Consider the following 17,101-nt stretch of genomic DNA (forward strand, 5'->3'; position numbering starts at 1 on the left):
TTCCATCACCAGGCATGGAAGTTCTTGTGAGCCTGTGACAGCTTCTACCACACCGGGTTCCATGCTTGCCTGTGTGTGTGTGCGCGCGCACGTGCGTGCATATGATATTCAGAGTACTGAATCTGCTGAAGTGACTTTTTTTTTTCCTAAGTAGCAAGACCAGAGAAGAATAGAACAAATCAAACAGAGCCTTCTTCCTGGAAATTTCTAAACAAGATGCAAACTGTTTTATGAACAAGACAGATGATCTATGGGTCGGATACGTGGGAGAAGGCTGTGTTTTGCGGACCTCTTTTCTTGTCTTGCCACACATGGTTTTGCCTTCGCTTTGTGTGAAGAGGGAGAAGGAAGGTGAGGAGGTTGACGCAGGGTGCAGAGGTGCCGTCTGCTGGAAGGAGGCTCTGCCTCGCTAAGTCTCTGTCACACGGGGGTTTGGTACACACTGTTGGGCTCTATTGAGGATGCTCAGCAAAGGGGCTACAGAAACAGAACTTTCAAGAAGCCAAAAATTTAAACAAAAACCTCACTGCTGAGACAGTAAAATCTGGAGAGAGATGTGCAATCTTAGGCCAACTAACTCATTACTAAAAATACATTTACACCTCATCTGCTACATCCAATTGTGTACTTGGGAAAAACTGTACCAATGGCCTCTTTACCTTACAGTGACTATCACACCTCACCCGTGCATCTTATTCCTAGTTTCTTCAGTTTTCTCCTTGGGCACGATAGGAGCTTTTCACTCGGCAAACACATTTCCTAGGTACCTGTGAAGAGAGGAGCCTACGGAGGCTCAGCAGGTTTCAGCCTCAGCTGCTCTCCCTGGGAAGGGAAGCTGAGCCCCCAGGCTGACTTTCGGTTCTTCAACTGTGGTCGTCCTTTTCGTTTCAGCAGAACACTGAAGGGTGGACTAGTACCAGGGGCTCCCTTATTATACTCAGATTTTAGAAATTCGTGTTCCATAATTTCCAGCTTGCAACACAGACTTCAACTTAAGACCTCAAAAGACAGTCCTTAGGCTGCCACAGCCCCGGGCCTCTGATGTCATAAGATTATGTCCTCTTCTGCGTGGCCACGCCTTTTCCTATTTTTTTTTTCCTGTGCACGCGTCTGTCCTTGAGTTAAAAGGCATACAGTGCACTATGAAATCTAGCACTTGATACTGCAGAATATACACAATGCTTCAGTGTAACAGCTGTTATGCCTGTGCTCTTCCACAACCGCCTGCTTACTGCTCATGAAAGGATCTGAATGCTGTGCTCCTAGATTCAATGAATTGCCTTTGTGTAACTCTAAAATTAATGTTTCCCCTCACTGTTGTGTCTCTACAAGGTACAGGGACAGTATCACTGTGACAACTTAGAGGCCGGAAGTGGATGGCAGTGAAGCCTGGTCCACTAAGTCTGAGGATCTAGACTTAGGCCCACCTGGTGGAACGCAGGGATGGCATCTGTGGCTTGGGTGAAATTGGCATTTCTCTTCTGCACCATGACGCTAAAACAGAAGGCATGGAGCATGGAACAACGGTAGGGGGATTTGCCTTAAGGTGATGAATTCCTCCCCCCACCCATAAGGAAGTGGCTATGAAGAGCAAGCACGTAAGAAAGCAACAGGAAAAGGTTCTTGTTCCACAAGCAACTCCAGCCTTCCTAGTCTCTCCACTGGTCTGTTCTCATTCCTTCATGTTCTAACCCACCCTTGTGATTTTATTCCTTTCTTTGGAGCCACTGGGAAGAACATGGGTGTGGGGTCCTTATTACTTGACGTGATCCCACCTGTGCTGCCATTTCCTGAGAATGTGGGGAGTTGAATTGTACACGCGCGCCCCTGCAGAGGCTGAGAAGTGGCAAGGCTAGAAAAGATGCTGCTCTAGAGAGATGCTGGGGGCACGGCCTGGTCAGGGGAGCCAGGCTTTGAGTGGGTGTAAGGCTCTTCTGTGCCTCTATCTTATCAAAGCCTAAACATGATGGTCTCTGCTCCTATTCTCACTTCCTTCTCAGTGTCCTTCTTCTCTCCTGATGAGGTAAGATTTAGAGAGTGTTGGCTTAAGGGGAGAAACGTCAGTGGATAGATAGGTCCAATGTGGTTTTCTCCCGGCCTTGGATGCCAGGGTGAGAAACAGCTACTGACTCTGATATCCCTCCCCAGGTTGAATATTACTGTAATATATTTATTTTCGTTTTGCTGTAGACAACTTTTCTGCTCTTGAGTTTTTGACAGCCAAGCCCCTTAAAGGAACCTGCCTAATGTGCTTGTCAGCAGAGATCATGGAAAAGGCAGTGAGAGGCATGTGCTCTCCTGTCCAGAAACGTTTTCCTGGGGTGACTGGAGGTCTAACACACGTCATGGAACCCAACCTTAAACTCAACTGCTGCCCACAGGGCAATCAAATCCAAAAGATGCTATCACTGGGTTGTTAGTGCAAGTGGGGGCTCCTGCTTGAGCCCCAAGGCTGTCCCTGCTTCTCCAAGAGGTGAGGTGTACAATCTCTGATGGCCACAGGAACTGATGTAAAAAAGAAAGACTGGAGCTAGCTTTATGGTTAATGTCAACTTCCAGGATCAACTTATTCTCAAGAAAGGAGATAATTCACTGATAATTCCCATGCACAACTTCATTTTCTCTCTTTTGCATCATGAACAGCAGCAGCAACGTAGTTTCCTTACACTGGGATATAAAGAGTCCTATGCCTCTTTGAGAACAGTCTGCTCTGCTGGGTGGGTGGGACGGCAGGATCTTGCCCACGGGATAGGAGGGAGCACATGCGAGGACCAAGGCTTCAGCTCTCACAGGCGATGCATCTCGGCTGTGGCACAGCCAGCTTGGGCTAGAAATCTCTCGTATACATTTAGGAAAATCTTGCTATTTCCTCTGGTTCAGTAACAGAACAGACTTTGGACTTCTAAGAGAAACAATAATCCAATACTCTTGTAGTGTTTCTGAAGTAGCTTTATGTTGTTTCCTAGCTTAATAAGAGCTTCTCACAGAAGGCACAGGCAGAGGACTTGAGGAAGAGGTGAGCAAAACAACCATTTGTCACCCAGTCTTCTGAGACCTCCAGCATGGCACGTGAGGAAGCACACAGAATGCTTCACCTCCTCCCTCCTTTCCCTGGGTCGCCATCTCAGTTGGTGGTCACGCTAGCTTCCTTCTGACGCAGTCTTTCTTTCTGTTGTTCAATGCAGAGAGGTAGATTTATCATTTAATATCAATGATATTAATATATATATAATTAAATATTTTTGTCTGTCTCAAATTTTGACAACTTTTTTCAGATTCTTCCTAGTGCACCAAGTTGAATGGCACCAAATACCCCAGCAGTAAGACTGTCTCGGTGCCCCTTTTCCTAAACTTTGTTACCTGTTCCTACTAACCTTTCACTCTGATTCCCCAAAACACATAGAAAGTGAACCACCAGTCAATCTACCAACTGCCTTCCTTAATAACTGAAGTAGGGAGAATGATGCCCCTACTTACTGCTTAGTACTGTTCTCTACTGTAGATTAAAGATTCTAGAATTCATAGTAATAAGAAAAATAGCTACTTTTAACTGAGCTCCTGTTATGTCCCAGGCACTTACATACTCTCCCCTGCCCCATTTTCCTCAAAATAACATCAAAAGAAATATTATCTTATTCTCACTGAAGGAAGAGAAAAGCAAAACAATTTTACTAAGGTTTTAAAAGTACTAAGGGTGAGGCTGGGATCTGAACCCAAGCAGTGTCTTCTCTGACAATCATGGGTTCTGGGCCATTTGGTGCTTCTTTCTATGTCTGTAGCACATGGAGAGTCATGATCTGTGCTGAACACGAGACCCTGGAGAGCCATGTTCTCCCAGACTCAGAGCAGACTGCTGGTGTGTGGAACCAGGATGACCTGTCAGACCTGGCGCCTGGTCTTGGCTTTTGCTAACATGTGCTAGGTGACACAGGACAGGGTACACCGTCTGGACTCCACTCTGCCAACCCACAAAGCAGGGTATCCTGTTCCATTCTCCAGTGGTGAAATGGTGAATGGGGGATGAACATATTTAAGTGTCTTAGAGGCGAGGGGGTCAAGTTGTGGGTAGAACGTGAAGGATGTGGAGTAGAGGGGACGACCTTGGTTCATCAGGAATTAGCTTTGTTGAACTTGAGGAGAAACATGTGAAACTGCATTTTTCTCCTTCACCCCGCATTTTCTAAACTATGCACTATTGTGGGATGTAATGTGGGAACCTGGCTACTGCTTTTTTCCCCTTTAAACTCGCTGTACTTTGTTCGGCGCCTCAGTTACAACGAGAAATCTGGAGGTTATGTTGGAAGATGCAGCTCACCAGACTAGCAGTGGGGTTGATCTTCTTTGTTTCCACTTTCTTCTCCGATGTCAGCTTGCTGACTGATGCCTGTGCCATTTTCAATCTAAACAGAAACAAGGAGGGGGCAGGGAGAGTGGAAAGGTGGGAAGGGGAAGAAGAAAAAGGAGAAAGTGAGGATGAGCAGAAACCCAAGCATTGCTGCATTAAGCATAGTAAGAGCCGTGGGTCCACAGTCTGTGTTTGGTCAGGTAGAGCTGACGCTGTGGGAAGCATGGGGTGTGGATGCCTCGCACGTCGCCCCAAGAAGCATGGGAGGACTCCAACCCTGCAGGCAATGGTACTTACTTGTGCACCTCAACACATAACAGCACAGGGAAGACCTAATAAGAATATCAGGCAACAACAATTTCCAACCAAGCTGTGGAGCACGTCACGTCAGGGAAATGGAAACCTGTGCTGTAAAAGGAGGCCTAACTCATGGCCCAGCGCCCATTCCCTGGTCCTGGGACCGCACCTGGCTGAGATGGTGCCTGCCGCCTGGTTGGAAGGCGTGGCTGTGGTTTGTGATGTAAAGTAAGGCCACCTCTGGGATAGGCCCCAAACCCTTCTGCCCTCTCGGCCAGCACATGATTCTTATGTTAGCTGAATGGACTTCCTCAGTGAGAGCACCTCCCCGCCCTGCCCACCTTCGTGCTGATAGGCTCCTGCATCCTACGTTAGCTGCATGGACTTCCTCAATAGCTGACTGTCCTCTGGTGAGGGAGGGTGGGGGCGGGCAGTCAGTTGGCCCTCTCCTTTCTCAGCTTGTTGTGGTCAGGGCGTGTTCTCCCTCTCCCTCTTGCAGGTCGGGAGGGACCGAGGACTAAAAACCCCGACACCAAGCTCTACCATCATCTTACGGGATTTTTAATGTGCGTGTGGTTTACTGTTGACCGAAGTATTGTTATACTACATGTAACTATACAGGAATGGTTGTATTAAATGTGAAGGTCCAAAACTAGAATTTCTCCATTGGCTGAGAGGTTCCCTAAGAGGTCCCCTGGCAGGCTGGGTTTTTTTTGCCAGTCCTGGGCCTTGAGCTCAGGGCCTGAGCACTGTCCTTGCACTTTCTCAAGGCTAGAGCTCTACCACTTGAGCCACAAACACCACTTCTGGCTTTTTTCTATGTATGTGGTACTGAGGAATCGAACCTGGGTCTTCATGCATGCTAGGCAAGCACTCTACCACTGGGCCAGACTCCGGGCCTGTGGCAGGCTGTGTTGTGGACCATGGCGCGGCTCCTGCTGAGAGGAGGGAGGAAGGTGTGTGCACACAGCCCTGTTCCCTCCAGGGCACTCGGGCCGGTGCCTGCTGAGCACCTGCCTGCTCACGGTCACGTTGGGACTTGGACTCTGACTCTCCTCTCTCTCCCCTTCCTCTCCCTCCCCCCTCCCCCCTCCCCCTGTAATCTAGTTGTCCTGTCCATATGCAGAAGCTGGTTACAAGGCATCCGATGTGCCACTGGAGCAGCAGAAAATAAATACAAAGGGGACAAAGATGATGACTGTTTTCTGTAACTCAAGAAGAGACACATTTGTTTGTCAAGCTGCCCTGAGACCAGGTCTGTCTGCATGCTGCTGTAGGTCTAGTGTCCGTACCATATCACGGTCACGGCAGTACTGTACCCAAACAAGAAAGCCACACAGGGCAGAGAGCACAGGCGCCGGCGGGAGGTGGTTTTCCAGCGGAGATGAGGCAGGCGCAAAGGAAGCCTTGGCTTTCTAGCTTCTCTCCAGCTAGATGTCAGTGACTTGGCAATGCCAGCACAGGCAGCACTGCCTTCCCATCCAGGGCGCTCATTTGGGGGCTGCTTTCTTTAACAAGCCCTTTGGGTCTCATCTTGCATATGACCATGACATGTACCCTATCCCCCTGGGTGGTGGGGGATGGAGTCGGGGTGGGGGTGAGGATGGGGGTGGTAGGGGAAGGGCGTCCATGGCCCTGTTTCCCCACAATCCCTTCTTCTGGCTAGGAGTGGACATGGACACGAACTTCATTTGTTAAGTCTGACCTCAGAGACTGTGCCTTGCTGTCCTCCAAACACCATCATTCAGAAGTCACATCTCCATTCCCAAGGTACTCATGCACAAGGAAGGAGAAGGTGCAGCTCAGTAACACCACTGGGCGTGATTCTGACCCCGGATCCACCAGTTACGAGAACATATAGGGTACTGTGCTCCATTTTCTAAATTTCAGTTCCTTCCTCTCAACAGGCCCACAGTATCAACCTCATGAGTCAAGGCAAGAATGAAGTGACTGACCTGGGGGTGACGCCCGTCGTATGCCAGTACTCAGTGGTGGATAAAGGAACTCTTAGGAGGACACACGTTGAATGTGGTGCCTGTAGTCTCTGCTCCGAGGGAGGCTGAGGTGGGAGGGTGCTTGAGCCCCTGAGTTCGAGGCCAGCCTGGACGACATAGCAAGTTTGTGTTTCTTTTTTTGGCTAGGGCTTGAACTCTGGGCTTGGGCGCTGTCCCTAGACTCCGTTTTGCTCAAGTCTAGTGCTATACCACTCAAGCCACGACGGTACTTCCGACTTTTCTGGTTCAGTGGTGATAAGGGCCTCATGGACTCTCTTGCCCTGGCTGACTTCAAACTGCCATCCTTAGAGCTCAGCCTCCTCAGAAGCTAGGGTTACAACAGGCAGGAGCCACAAGCACTCAGCGGCCTTTCCCACTTTTTCAAAAAGGAATGCATGACTGGCTACAAACTAAACATATAGAGTGATTGCCTAAATTCTAGTCTGTAGTAACAACATTTAGGTTCGTTCCAAAGCCAAACCAAACCCACTGATGCTACTGTCCTGAAATTCAACTGACCAAAGACAACATCTAAATACAGGTTCTAAGACTCATGGCCAAAAGCTGAAACATGGAATAAACATGACACTGACTTCTCAATCAAACAAAATAAAACTGTCAAAGGTGTGTCTACCTCCTATATTTTCTAGGCTTTCCAGAGGCCTGACAAAAGGCTGCAGTGACAACCAGCTGAGGTGGAACAGGCCAATCTCTGTACATCCATTTATTCTCGGGCACAGTGGCAGTGCTGTGGCTGTGATGGCCCCTGGGCTAAAGGGACAAGAGCCCGGGTAACTGCACATCCCAGTCAGCTCTCTCCCTTCCATCCCCTGGACCAGATGGCCTCAACGAGGCATGCAAACCTCTAAGATCCTGCTCCCCTTCTCCAGCATGTGTGATGGCTCTCGGTCAGCCACAGCAGGGCTCAGCAAGGCTTCATACAGGGCCAGAGAGTGAGTACTGTAGGTGCTGTGGGCTGGATGCTCTCTGATGCAATTGCTCAGCCCTGCTGTGTGGTATGAAAGCAGCCACAAAAGAGCCCACAGATGACCAAGCAATGCCGTGCTCTAAAACTACCTCATTTATAAACCCTGGCTGTGGGCCAGATTTAACCCAGAGGCTACAGTTTACCAAGCCATGGGGTACCTACAGTCTATGGTTCAAATTCTTTAGTTTAGCAATCAAACATCCTGTTCTAAATTCAGTTGGTTTTTCTTACCATTTTAGAACCAGACCTGTTTTCATAGGACTATTATGCTTATAATCAGAGGAATGCCCTTGGATAGGTCAACCTTCTGCCCCTCCCCCACCCCGAATTTCTTTATCTACTAAAACTGGGAATAATACTGCATCTACATTACAGTCACTGTAAAAATTCAAGAAATAAGATACATGGCGACTTATCACACATATCCATTGTTTTTACCATCCCCTGTGTTCCACATTCCAGCCCTGACCAATTTGCCGGTCCCACTGCCTGTCCGTGGCTGTCCTCACCTCGTGATCTTGCTTGTGCTGTACTTTCAATGGTGGTCTTGCTCATTTCCATGTGTTCAGATTCTCCCAGTTCTCCTATTCCCAGCTTAAGTGCCCCCAGTCATGAAAGCTTCCGTCATCTCTCTTAGACAGGAGTAATTGCTCTTTTTTTCATGTGAAAAAGCACTTTGTGCCTCAACTTAAGGCACTTAAGGCTTTTCATCTTAGAACTGGCCAAGTATCTTATTTCTCTCAGCCCACAGACCCACCCACTTGAGGACAATGACCAGAATGTGTCCCTGGGGTCCTCGCCATGTCTGCATCTCCTGGCACACTTCAGGTCTCAGCAGATATCTATGTGGCTGGTGAATGATCACATCCATAACTCCCCTTCATACGCGAAATAGTTTAAATGTTTAGTGAACATGAAGCTCTATACATCTTGCATCTATCCTCAGGAGAAAAGCATCAAATACTAAGCATCCAGCTCCCGTCACTGATTGTCCCCCCGGGTCCTAAGGAAGGGCCGGCCACGGGTGCTGAGGTTTCCTGAAGGTATTCAGCATTCCTGAAAGTTATTTCTTCACCCACACGAAGACTGAGCTCGAGAGGAGGCGCAAAGGAAAACACACAGAAAGGGAAATGCCTCCTTGACTTCAGCAGCTGTCGAAAATGTCCACCACTAGTCTATGTGAAATGCTCTCCAGGGTAGAAAAGGAAGACCCAGCAAAGAGAGCCACTGAGTAACTCAAAATCCACTTCTGTTGGGCAGGCCAACTGGACCTCATATTTAGACACACGCTCCTCCTCCAAGCCTCTCCCTGGACTCCAGCCGTCCTTTTCTCTCACCCTCACTCTCATAGCCCTCACACTGTTCTCACTCTCAACCATGGTCAGAGTCCTCAGGCTTGAAGACTTAGCTCATTATACATCAATACCTGTCCTCAAGAAGTTATTCCATGATAAATTAGCCTATCATGTCATGTCTACTTCATAAATCTGACAGCTTTTCTTACCCCATTCCTAACCTATTCTTCCCCAAATGAAGTCCTGTTGGAGACCAAATTTCCGCAGCGACACAATTCAACCACTTGGTAGTTTTTGTGGTATCACTTGTAGCACCCCAAGCTTTGCCTTGTGGTGATTAATTGCGGAACAAAGGCTATTTCCCTTTGCAGAGCTTCTCCTCCAGGCCACAGGGAGGTGTGAGTAGAGAGGGGCCAGACTTGCGCTGGAATGTAGGATCAGTTAAAGCCAATCACTCTGCACTTGGTAGACACAAGGCTGGGAGCGGCGGCCTGGAGAGGAAGGTGCAGAGTGAAAGGCACCAGCTCCGCCTCTCCCGGTGGGGAGAGGCTTCTGGGAAGCCCCTGAAAATGAAGGCAGCGCTGTGCTGCACATCTGCAGGGGAAGTGGAAATCGTCTCTTGGAGACGATTCCAATTTTGATACTGAAGACCTGTATGTACTTGCAGCCACCAACTCTCCATTTTTTGATTTTGGAACCTGTGCCACTTACTGAGTCTCACCAAAGCCTAGAGCTGATCAGAGCCTGTTTGCACAGTGACTAAAACAAAAAGGGTGAGGAGATCGTCTGGAGCTGGGAGCCGGCCTGGCGCCCCTCAGATCGTACTACTCGGACAGCCCCTACTGTACCCTGCCCAAGGCGGGAGCTGTCAGGAGCCCCACAGATAAGCAACTTAAAAATACTCTGGCTGAATGAAGGAGACTTACTTTGGGTTTCCACTGCTCTCTGCCAAGCTGAGAAATGGAGTGTGGACAGATGCTCTCTAAGGTCTTGATTTTGGCTCCAAGGAGGCTCAGAGGCTTGGCAGGGCATTGCACTCAGAGTTTCACTTCCCTTTTTTTGTTATTCTTTTTTAAAAAACAAATTTAAAGCATTACCATCAAGAACAGGCATGTGCATTCCCTTTAACAAAATAATTAAGATGGTCAATTCTTGGTAAAAGTGACCCATAGTGGACCTAGATGAATTCTACCACTACCTTTAAATAAATGTCTCGACTGTCAGTAGCAGATTGCAAATCTTGGTTTTGACATGGCCAAAGTAGACACCAGGATAGTTTGTTTGTTTAGTAAGCAATCAATTTGAGTATCTACTGTGTGTAAGGAAATAAAAGGCAATGTCGATAAAGTGGAACAGACATTGTACTGATCTTCAAGGAGTTTCAACTTATTTAAGGAACACAGTATGTACAGTATTACTAACTAAATGAAAATCAAATCACTAAGTACACAAAGAACAACACAACAAAGCTCCCAGAATTCTGGAGAAAGGAATTCAAAGAGATTGGAGGAAAATAGGGGTCTCTAACCCCTAGCTTAAATTCTTCTGGATTATAACTTCAGAGTGAATGTCACCTGAGACCTCAAGAGTATTCTGGAAGTGTGTGTTAATTCTGTATAGTAACAGATATTATTAAATGAATGCACTTAATACAAGTGCTGTAAATATATATTATGAGAATGTGGGCATCCACTAGAAACCAGGTCGGATCAGGTACTGCAGGAAGGACTCTGGCTCAGGCCAAGCTCCGGCGCTGCAGCCCTGATTCTTCTCCAGTGTGTGTGGTGTGTGTTTGGTGTGTCTCCAAGGCCCACACTTCTGTAGTGTGACTTCCTCGATCATTCTTTCCCTTTCCTTTTCTAAGGAGTCAAATTCATCTGCCTCATCACCGTAATTTCCTCTCTAAATTTGCATGTAATTGGGACTGTGAGAGATATTGAGACCACCTAAGCCCACTAGAACAACCGTACAGGCATATCTAGAAGTAACGGGATGAAAAGCGTGTTTTTGATCTGGAGGGGTGGGTGTCCTAACACCACAGCTTTCTAGGTTTCACTCCTTAGTTCTGCATGTCTGCTGTGCTTTCCAGGTGTGTCTGGAGCTCTATCTGGCTAGGGAGCCACTGGTCTCCAATATTTTCCCACTAACACGTGGGTCTCCTCAACCACATGCTGTGGAGGGTGGCTTTTTTTTATGGCTAATCATCTTCCCAAAGTCCTCCCATTTCCTTGGATCATTTTCTTCTCTAAACTCAGGATACTCTGTGTCTTTAATGCCACTTTCCCCTAACTTGTGTCATTTTCAAAAATTGTGCAGTAGTAATCTTTCACTGTACTGCTTGGGAAATAAGGAGGTTTTGTGTCTATTTTTTTTTTAAACATATGAGGGTACTTATCAGTTAGTAATATACAGTTAAGACCATTTAAGTACTTACTGGAAAAGTTATTATCTTAAAAGCTATTGTGTGTATATGTCAGTGGTAAAGCAAAATTCAGTAAATACAAATGTTAGCTTATGGAAATTTTCTAGGAACGACTTTTAATGTGAATAAATGGATTCTTTCTATAAGTACAGCCTCGCTGAGCCTCCGGCTCTTGACCCTAAAGCAGCCTGAGTAAGAGGGACCTCTGAGGAACTCCCTGGGAGATAACCCCCAATGGCCTGGAACCCTTTGTTGTGGAGGCCAATCAAGCTGCCTAATTAGCTATAATTGCGGCAATGAATGTACTTAAAAGTCCTGTTGGTATTTAGCTAGATTAAAAAACCAAAGTAAATGACCATTTCTCCCCTCCCAGCCTGCCATGGTGTAAATTGTAGCTATGTGCATAATGAAATTTCTTATTTGCATTTCACATAAACTCCACCAAACTCCTTATTCCCTCATTACTTAACCATTATGAGTTTTTTAAGTGGCCCTCTTAAGGTTTGCTTTGGCCCAGGGTGAACTATTTGCTCAGACTCTTTATTCCAGGAGTCACAGCCCCCTGGGGCCTTCTTCACCTTTTACAGATTCACGGCTCATTTTGTGGGTGGTAGTGGTGGTTTGTGTGTATGTGTGGGCACATGTGGGCACAGGGCTGAGATCTCCTAAGTGCTGAAATCCTTTGTAAGTAAGGGTCTCATAGCTAAGAGCAATTACACAGCCAAAAGAGAAAAAAAGAAAAAAGAAAGGAAAAAAAAGGCAGAAAATAGGTAGGAATAGGTAAGCTTATAGAAGGAGGAGCAAGAACTAGGTTAAGTTCTTCAGGCAGGTATGTGATTTCCTGCAGCCTCTGAGGAAACAACTACATACAATGCTGAACAGAGGTAAACACAGGGAAATAATTTGTACCTTCCCTCAATTTTCTAGGACGCGGGAGAGAGAGGCAAGATCCCTGCAGGCAGCTCCTCACGTCCAGCCGCTCCCCTGGCCATCTTATCGCCACAGTCGGGACTGAGTTGCAACACATTCCTTCCTCAGCTCAAGAGCAAGGATGTGGAGCATGATCTCCAAAAGGAGCCAGGCAGGCTGTCAGGTTCATGGGCTCATCGTGATTTGGAGAAGGACTAGAGCAGAGCATCGCCTGGCTACCACTTCACCTGGCTCAGGTGTGAGGATTCACACCTGAGTTTTCACGGAAGGGACACCAGGGCTCTCTGCACTAAGTGTTGGGACTCAAGATCACACAGCCAATCAGCAGCAGTGTAGAGGGGGGAAGCTGAGTTGTGGCTGTCTAGAAGCATCTCCCACAGTCCTGGGCGCTGCCTGTCCGGGGGTGAGGATGCTGCCAGGGCCAGCACCAAGGCAGGGAGGTGCAGACTGAAGGTCTGGGGTGGGGGTGTGGGTTCAGGATTTGTGCCCAGGCAAAGAAGTTTATTCTTTTATCAAAGATTGGCTTAAATGGCAAGGAAAATATAGTACTATTTGTATGCCATCATGCAGTAAATTGCTCATCTGCCGGTAAACCCAGATCCCACATGAATGGGTGTCTCTTCTGCTCAAAGGTGGAGTTGTGCCTGATACTAGATCAAGGATACTGGTTAGTGTTCACCAGCAAGGCACAGGAGCACTGGGGATTGTTACATGGGCAAAACAATGACGCAGGTACCCCTCCCTGGCACCTAGGAAGCAAGGCCACACATACCACCCTCCAGCCCCAGGAAGCAATGCTGTAGATGTCACCTCCCCATCAACGAGCAGTGTCATAGGCACTGCAGCCTGCCGTGCCTTTCCCCAGCACTCTGAACTACAGCCTCGTAAGTTGTTCCCAAGTTAGTGGCAAGACCTGTTTGCCGTTTAAATCCAGGATCTTCTTTACCAAGTAGCTGCAACCCAATCCCAATCATGACCCTGCGGGAATGCCTTCTCTGATAAACCAGGTCAAAGGCAGTATCTCTAAGGAGGTGAAAACACACTCATGTTCATTCTCACACATGCACATGCACATACAAGCATACATGCATGTGCACACGCAGGCGCACACACACACACACACATGTACAGAGGGCCTATATTCAGAGCTGGTTTTCTCCCTCTGCTCCCATCAACTGCCTCCTAATAAAATCGAGAGGCAACAAGCAGGCGAGTGCGAGCGGCAGGCGGTTTGATGTCCCCAGCAGGATGCGGGGAGTCAGAAGTGATGCTGTAAATCCAAGCGTGGCCTCAGCCCTGTGTGAAGTGCAGCCTCCGCCTGGCAGAGCTGCCTTTGATGCAAGTGCAGTATATTAATGGGAAAGTGTTCACTTTTATTTGACTATACTGTCTGCAACCGTGAAGCTGCCTCATTTAGTGCAGGCCAACATGAAAACACACAGAGAAGCAATCTGTTGCAAATTAGCCCAAGTCCCCTTTCATTGACTAGCTAGTAATTGGAAGGGGTTAAGAAAGTGCAGCTTATCAGATCCTGACAGTGCATCCATCTGCCTGTGCGGACAGCCAGTCCCCTCCCCCCCCCATTTCCCCAGGCAATAATCCTTCCTGGACATCTACTTGATCCCAAAGAAAACACTGACTTGTGGAGTACACACACTGCGGCCCCTTACCTTTCTTTAGATATGTTTTTACTCTCCCGTTTCCAGATCGTCTTGAAGTCACTGCAGAACTCGTACCACACGGAAAACACGTAGCTGGGTGTAATCTCCTTCTCTCCGGCCTTTGGCTTCATCTCAAAATATCCCACTGTTGTTTCAAAACTGCAACCAGCAGGGGAAAGATGGCGAAGGGGAGAGCTGTCAGCATGAGGGCCAGTGGGAGTGGGGAGTGGGCAGAGGGTGTGGTGGTGACCGTGCCTAAGGAAACCTAGTCAAGTCCAAACTGACCGATCTGCATGGAAACAGCGTGCACTATGCCAGGGTGTGTAGATTACACTGCATCTCAAGTCCACGTGGTGGATCTGCTCTCGCCTGCGGAGGGTGAGGACGTACGACCCGAGGCATGCACCCTGCAGCTGGACAACCCAGTGGGAACAGTGCTGAATGAGGAAGACTAGGTTCTATCTGTGCCCTGGCACACGCTGGCTCTTGGGGGCATCATTTAGCACCTCTGACTCTCAATTTCTCATGTGACTTAGACTACATGCTCTCGAAGACAACTACATCCTAAAACCTGATACGATGCAAGGTGAGCATGGAGCCTAAGCGAGGCTTGGGTGACAAACTATCTCTGATCTGCAACAAGTGATTTCCAGCTTGGTTGGAAAAGAACTCAGATTTCCCAACATGCATTCCCAGATATCCCTACAAGCTACCCCATGAGAGCTCACTGAACACCAGACTATCTGGGCCCCCCAAGCAGCCCTCCTGGGGGGCACTGGCTTCCAAGCAATTTATGGCTCTGAACTCAAATCCTTCCCCCTCCACCCGGGCTCATTTGCCATGAGCAAGAACAGTTAAATGGTCCCTTTTCCAGGGTGCGGGGAACTAACCAAGCCAGGAATTGCTGGCGGTGTTTATTACTCAGTGCGTTATCATTTGTTCAGACACAGATTTTTGCTATTTATTTATTTACTTTTTGGTGTGGCCATCCTGAATACTGAGTTTCTTAAGGAACTCTATTCAATGGCGACTGTAAAACTCTGAAGCCCTGTAACTATTATGAAGTATACTTTCATCTCCTTCTCAGTTATTGGGCAATATGTATCTCATAAGATTTTATCACATTTCACAGATGAACTGTTAATTGATTCCATGGCTACGATTAGGTGAGAGCCAAGCTCCAGCTACAGCACTGACCCTATAAACTTTTTTGTGCTTCTGTAAATACCAAATCTGTTTTTAATGCAAATTAAAACTGCTGGCCCATAGTTATTAAGAAAAGACTAGAAGTGTGTAAATGGAGAAAGGCAACTGCTTCGACATCTATTCAGGGGCTCTGTGATAATTCCAGACATGCATATTTTAGACCCACAACAATAACTGAAATAACGAAGTCTATTCTTGGCCCAGACATAGTATCTAATTCTATGAGTCAAAATACGAACCGAGCCAAAGGAGCATTCACAGTGTGCATCTCTAGTTCATTCACAATGGAACCTGTACTGATGATAGCCCTGGGAGACATGAGGAGAGCATCACCTGAGCTGGACAAACAGGCCAGGCTTCCCTACAAAGGCACAGGACTTTAGAACTGGAAGGATTGGCAGGATGACCTTTTCAATAGTCTCAATTTACAGATGAGAAAACCAAGGCCTCCTGCAGTGGTAGTAAGGCTTGGAAGTCAGGTCCTCTGACACCCATGGCCCCGTCTTACTGCCCTTCCTCCTCATGCTTGCTTCCTCTTGGGAATTAAGCGCAAGCATTCGTTCCTCTCATTCTGACATTCTTCTCAGCCCTCTGTGTTACACTCAGCAAGCAGTACCCAGAAGGGCACACCATCATCTTTCCTATGTTTACCTTTTACAGTTACAGATTCGTTTGTGCATCAGTAGGGAAGGAAAGGGTCATTTAGAAGTTTTGTTTGTGCTTCACAGCGGGCTACAGTGATAAGACACAGTAATGTCATCACCTGGGCTCTCACAGTCCCTCACCACCTCCACTGGGTTATGGAATCCAGACTATCAAACGGAGACACTAGTGCCGTTTCAGAAACACTGATCACCAATCAGCTCTATCCTTGTTGGCTTTTGCTGGGCTTTGTAAGGCCAGCTTGCTTACATACTTCTAAGGGGATGGAAACTAGAAAAAACACCGCATTTCAGAATTCTCCCCCTGAGTATTTTGGAAACTCATAAAGCAAGTTAGCTTGTTTAGACCCAAATGGAATCCCCGAGCACAGCCTGGCCACTGTAGGGATGTGTCCCAATCTGACTTCAGCATTTCCCCCATGTTAAAGCAAAGGCTCTGAACCCAGGGCTATCCCATAAGGTCTAAACTACTGCCCTCCCCAGACAAAACTCTCCTCATTCCAAATTCAGCTTTGATTTACAGAAGAGGAATCACCAAAAACCATATGAAATCTACTGATAAATGGGGGAAGAATACCAGTAAGAACCCACCAGGAGAAATTTTGGCAAAGGACAGGAAACAACGGTCAATCAAACCTTTCCAGATTTCTAATTGTTAGATTACTCTAAAATGGCATTTACCTTTACAAAGATCGATTTCTAATCCTATACACCTTATTCTACACTAGCCCCTGGCTCCTTTTCTCTCAGCTACAGTTCTTGGTATCATCTGTGTCCCAATTCAGCTAAACATTATGTACCGGGGAAGATGACATCCAAGAGCCCTAGCACAGTAAAAGCTTCCGCTTTGGTGTGGAGATGCCAGGGAAGAAAGCACCCACTCACTGCTTTACATGTGTGCCTTAAAAACTGCCTAGGAGAAAGCAAATATCCCTTATCCTCAGAGTAAACTGTTTCTCTTGAGAAGAACACATAAGAATTTACTAAGTCTCACATGAATCTTACGACACTGACCACAGCCTCCTGAAAGAGTATAACAAACAACTGTGGTTTCTACATTGAAGATGGGGTCTAACGTATTTTATGTATGACATAAAAGCTAAGCTACCTTCACCACAAAGCCACGGAAAACGCTGACAACCAGAATGTATGACTCCTCTTAGCACGGCTAATGCACTGCAGCCTTGGCCTCTCGAAGGTGGCCCCTTTCCTTCTGCAAAAGTTTTGAAACAGGATTAGACATGCGACATTTTCCCTGGAAGCTGCATCTGTCTGGAGGATTGCATGCTCCCTTGCTGATG

General features: G+C 47.3%; 1 protein-coding gene and 1 long non-coding RNA gene across 3 annotated transcripts in view; one reads left to right on the forward strand and one right to left on the reverse strand.

Moving 5' to 3' along the window:
* Window positions 1-2,969: 2,969 nt before the first annotated feature.
* Fmn1 (formin 1) overlaps window positions 2,970-17,101 on the reverse strand; it is a 138,616-nt gene continuing 124,484 nt past the window's right edge. Inside the window, exons 16-18 of the mRNA XM_090357796.1 lie at window positions 13,942-14,091; window positions 4,316-4,400; window positions 2,970-3,169 (exon numbers count right to left, since the gene is read on the reverse strand). Coding sequence (XP_090213922.1) covers window positions 3,125-3,169; window positions 4,316-4,400; window positions 13,942-14,091 — 280 coding nt within the window. The 3' untranslated portion in view covers window positions 2,970-3,124. The remainder of the gene's footprint in view (window positions 3,170-4,315; window positions 4,401-13,941; window positions 14,092-17,101) is intronic.
* LOC150046684 (uncharacterized) lies at window positions 4,971-5,892 on the forward strand. 2 transcript variants are annotated; one of them, XR_016532639.1, is made up of 3 exons: window positions 4,971-5,052; window positions 5,142-5,208; window positions 5,750-5,892. It is a non-coding gene; the product is annotated as an uncharacterized LOC150046684 (long non-coding RNA). The 2 variants fall into 2 exon arrangements; XR_016532638.1 differs by having other exon boundaries at window positions 5,769-5,892.

Source organism: Megascapheus bottae, chromosome 25, assembly GCF_031878675.1.
Source record: "Megascapheus bottae isolate mThoBot1 chromosome 25, mThoBot2.hap1, whole genome shotgun sequence".
NCBI lineage: Eukaryota > Metazoa > Chordata > Mammalia > Rodentia > Geomyidae > Megascapheus > Megascapheus bottae.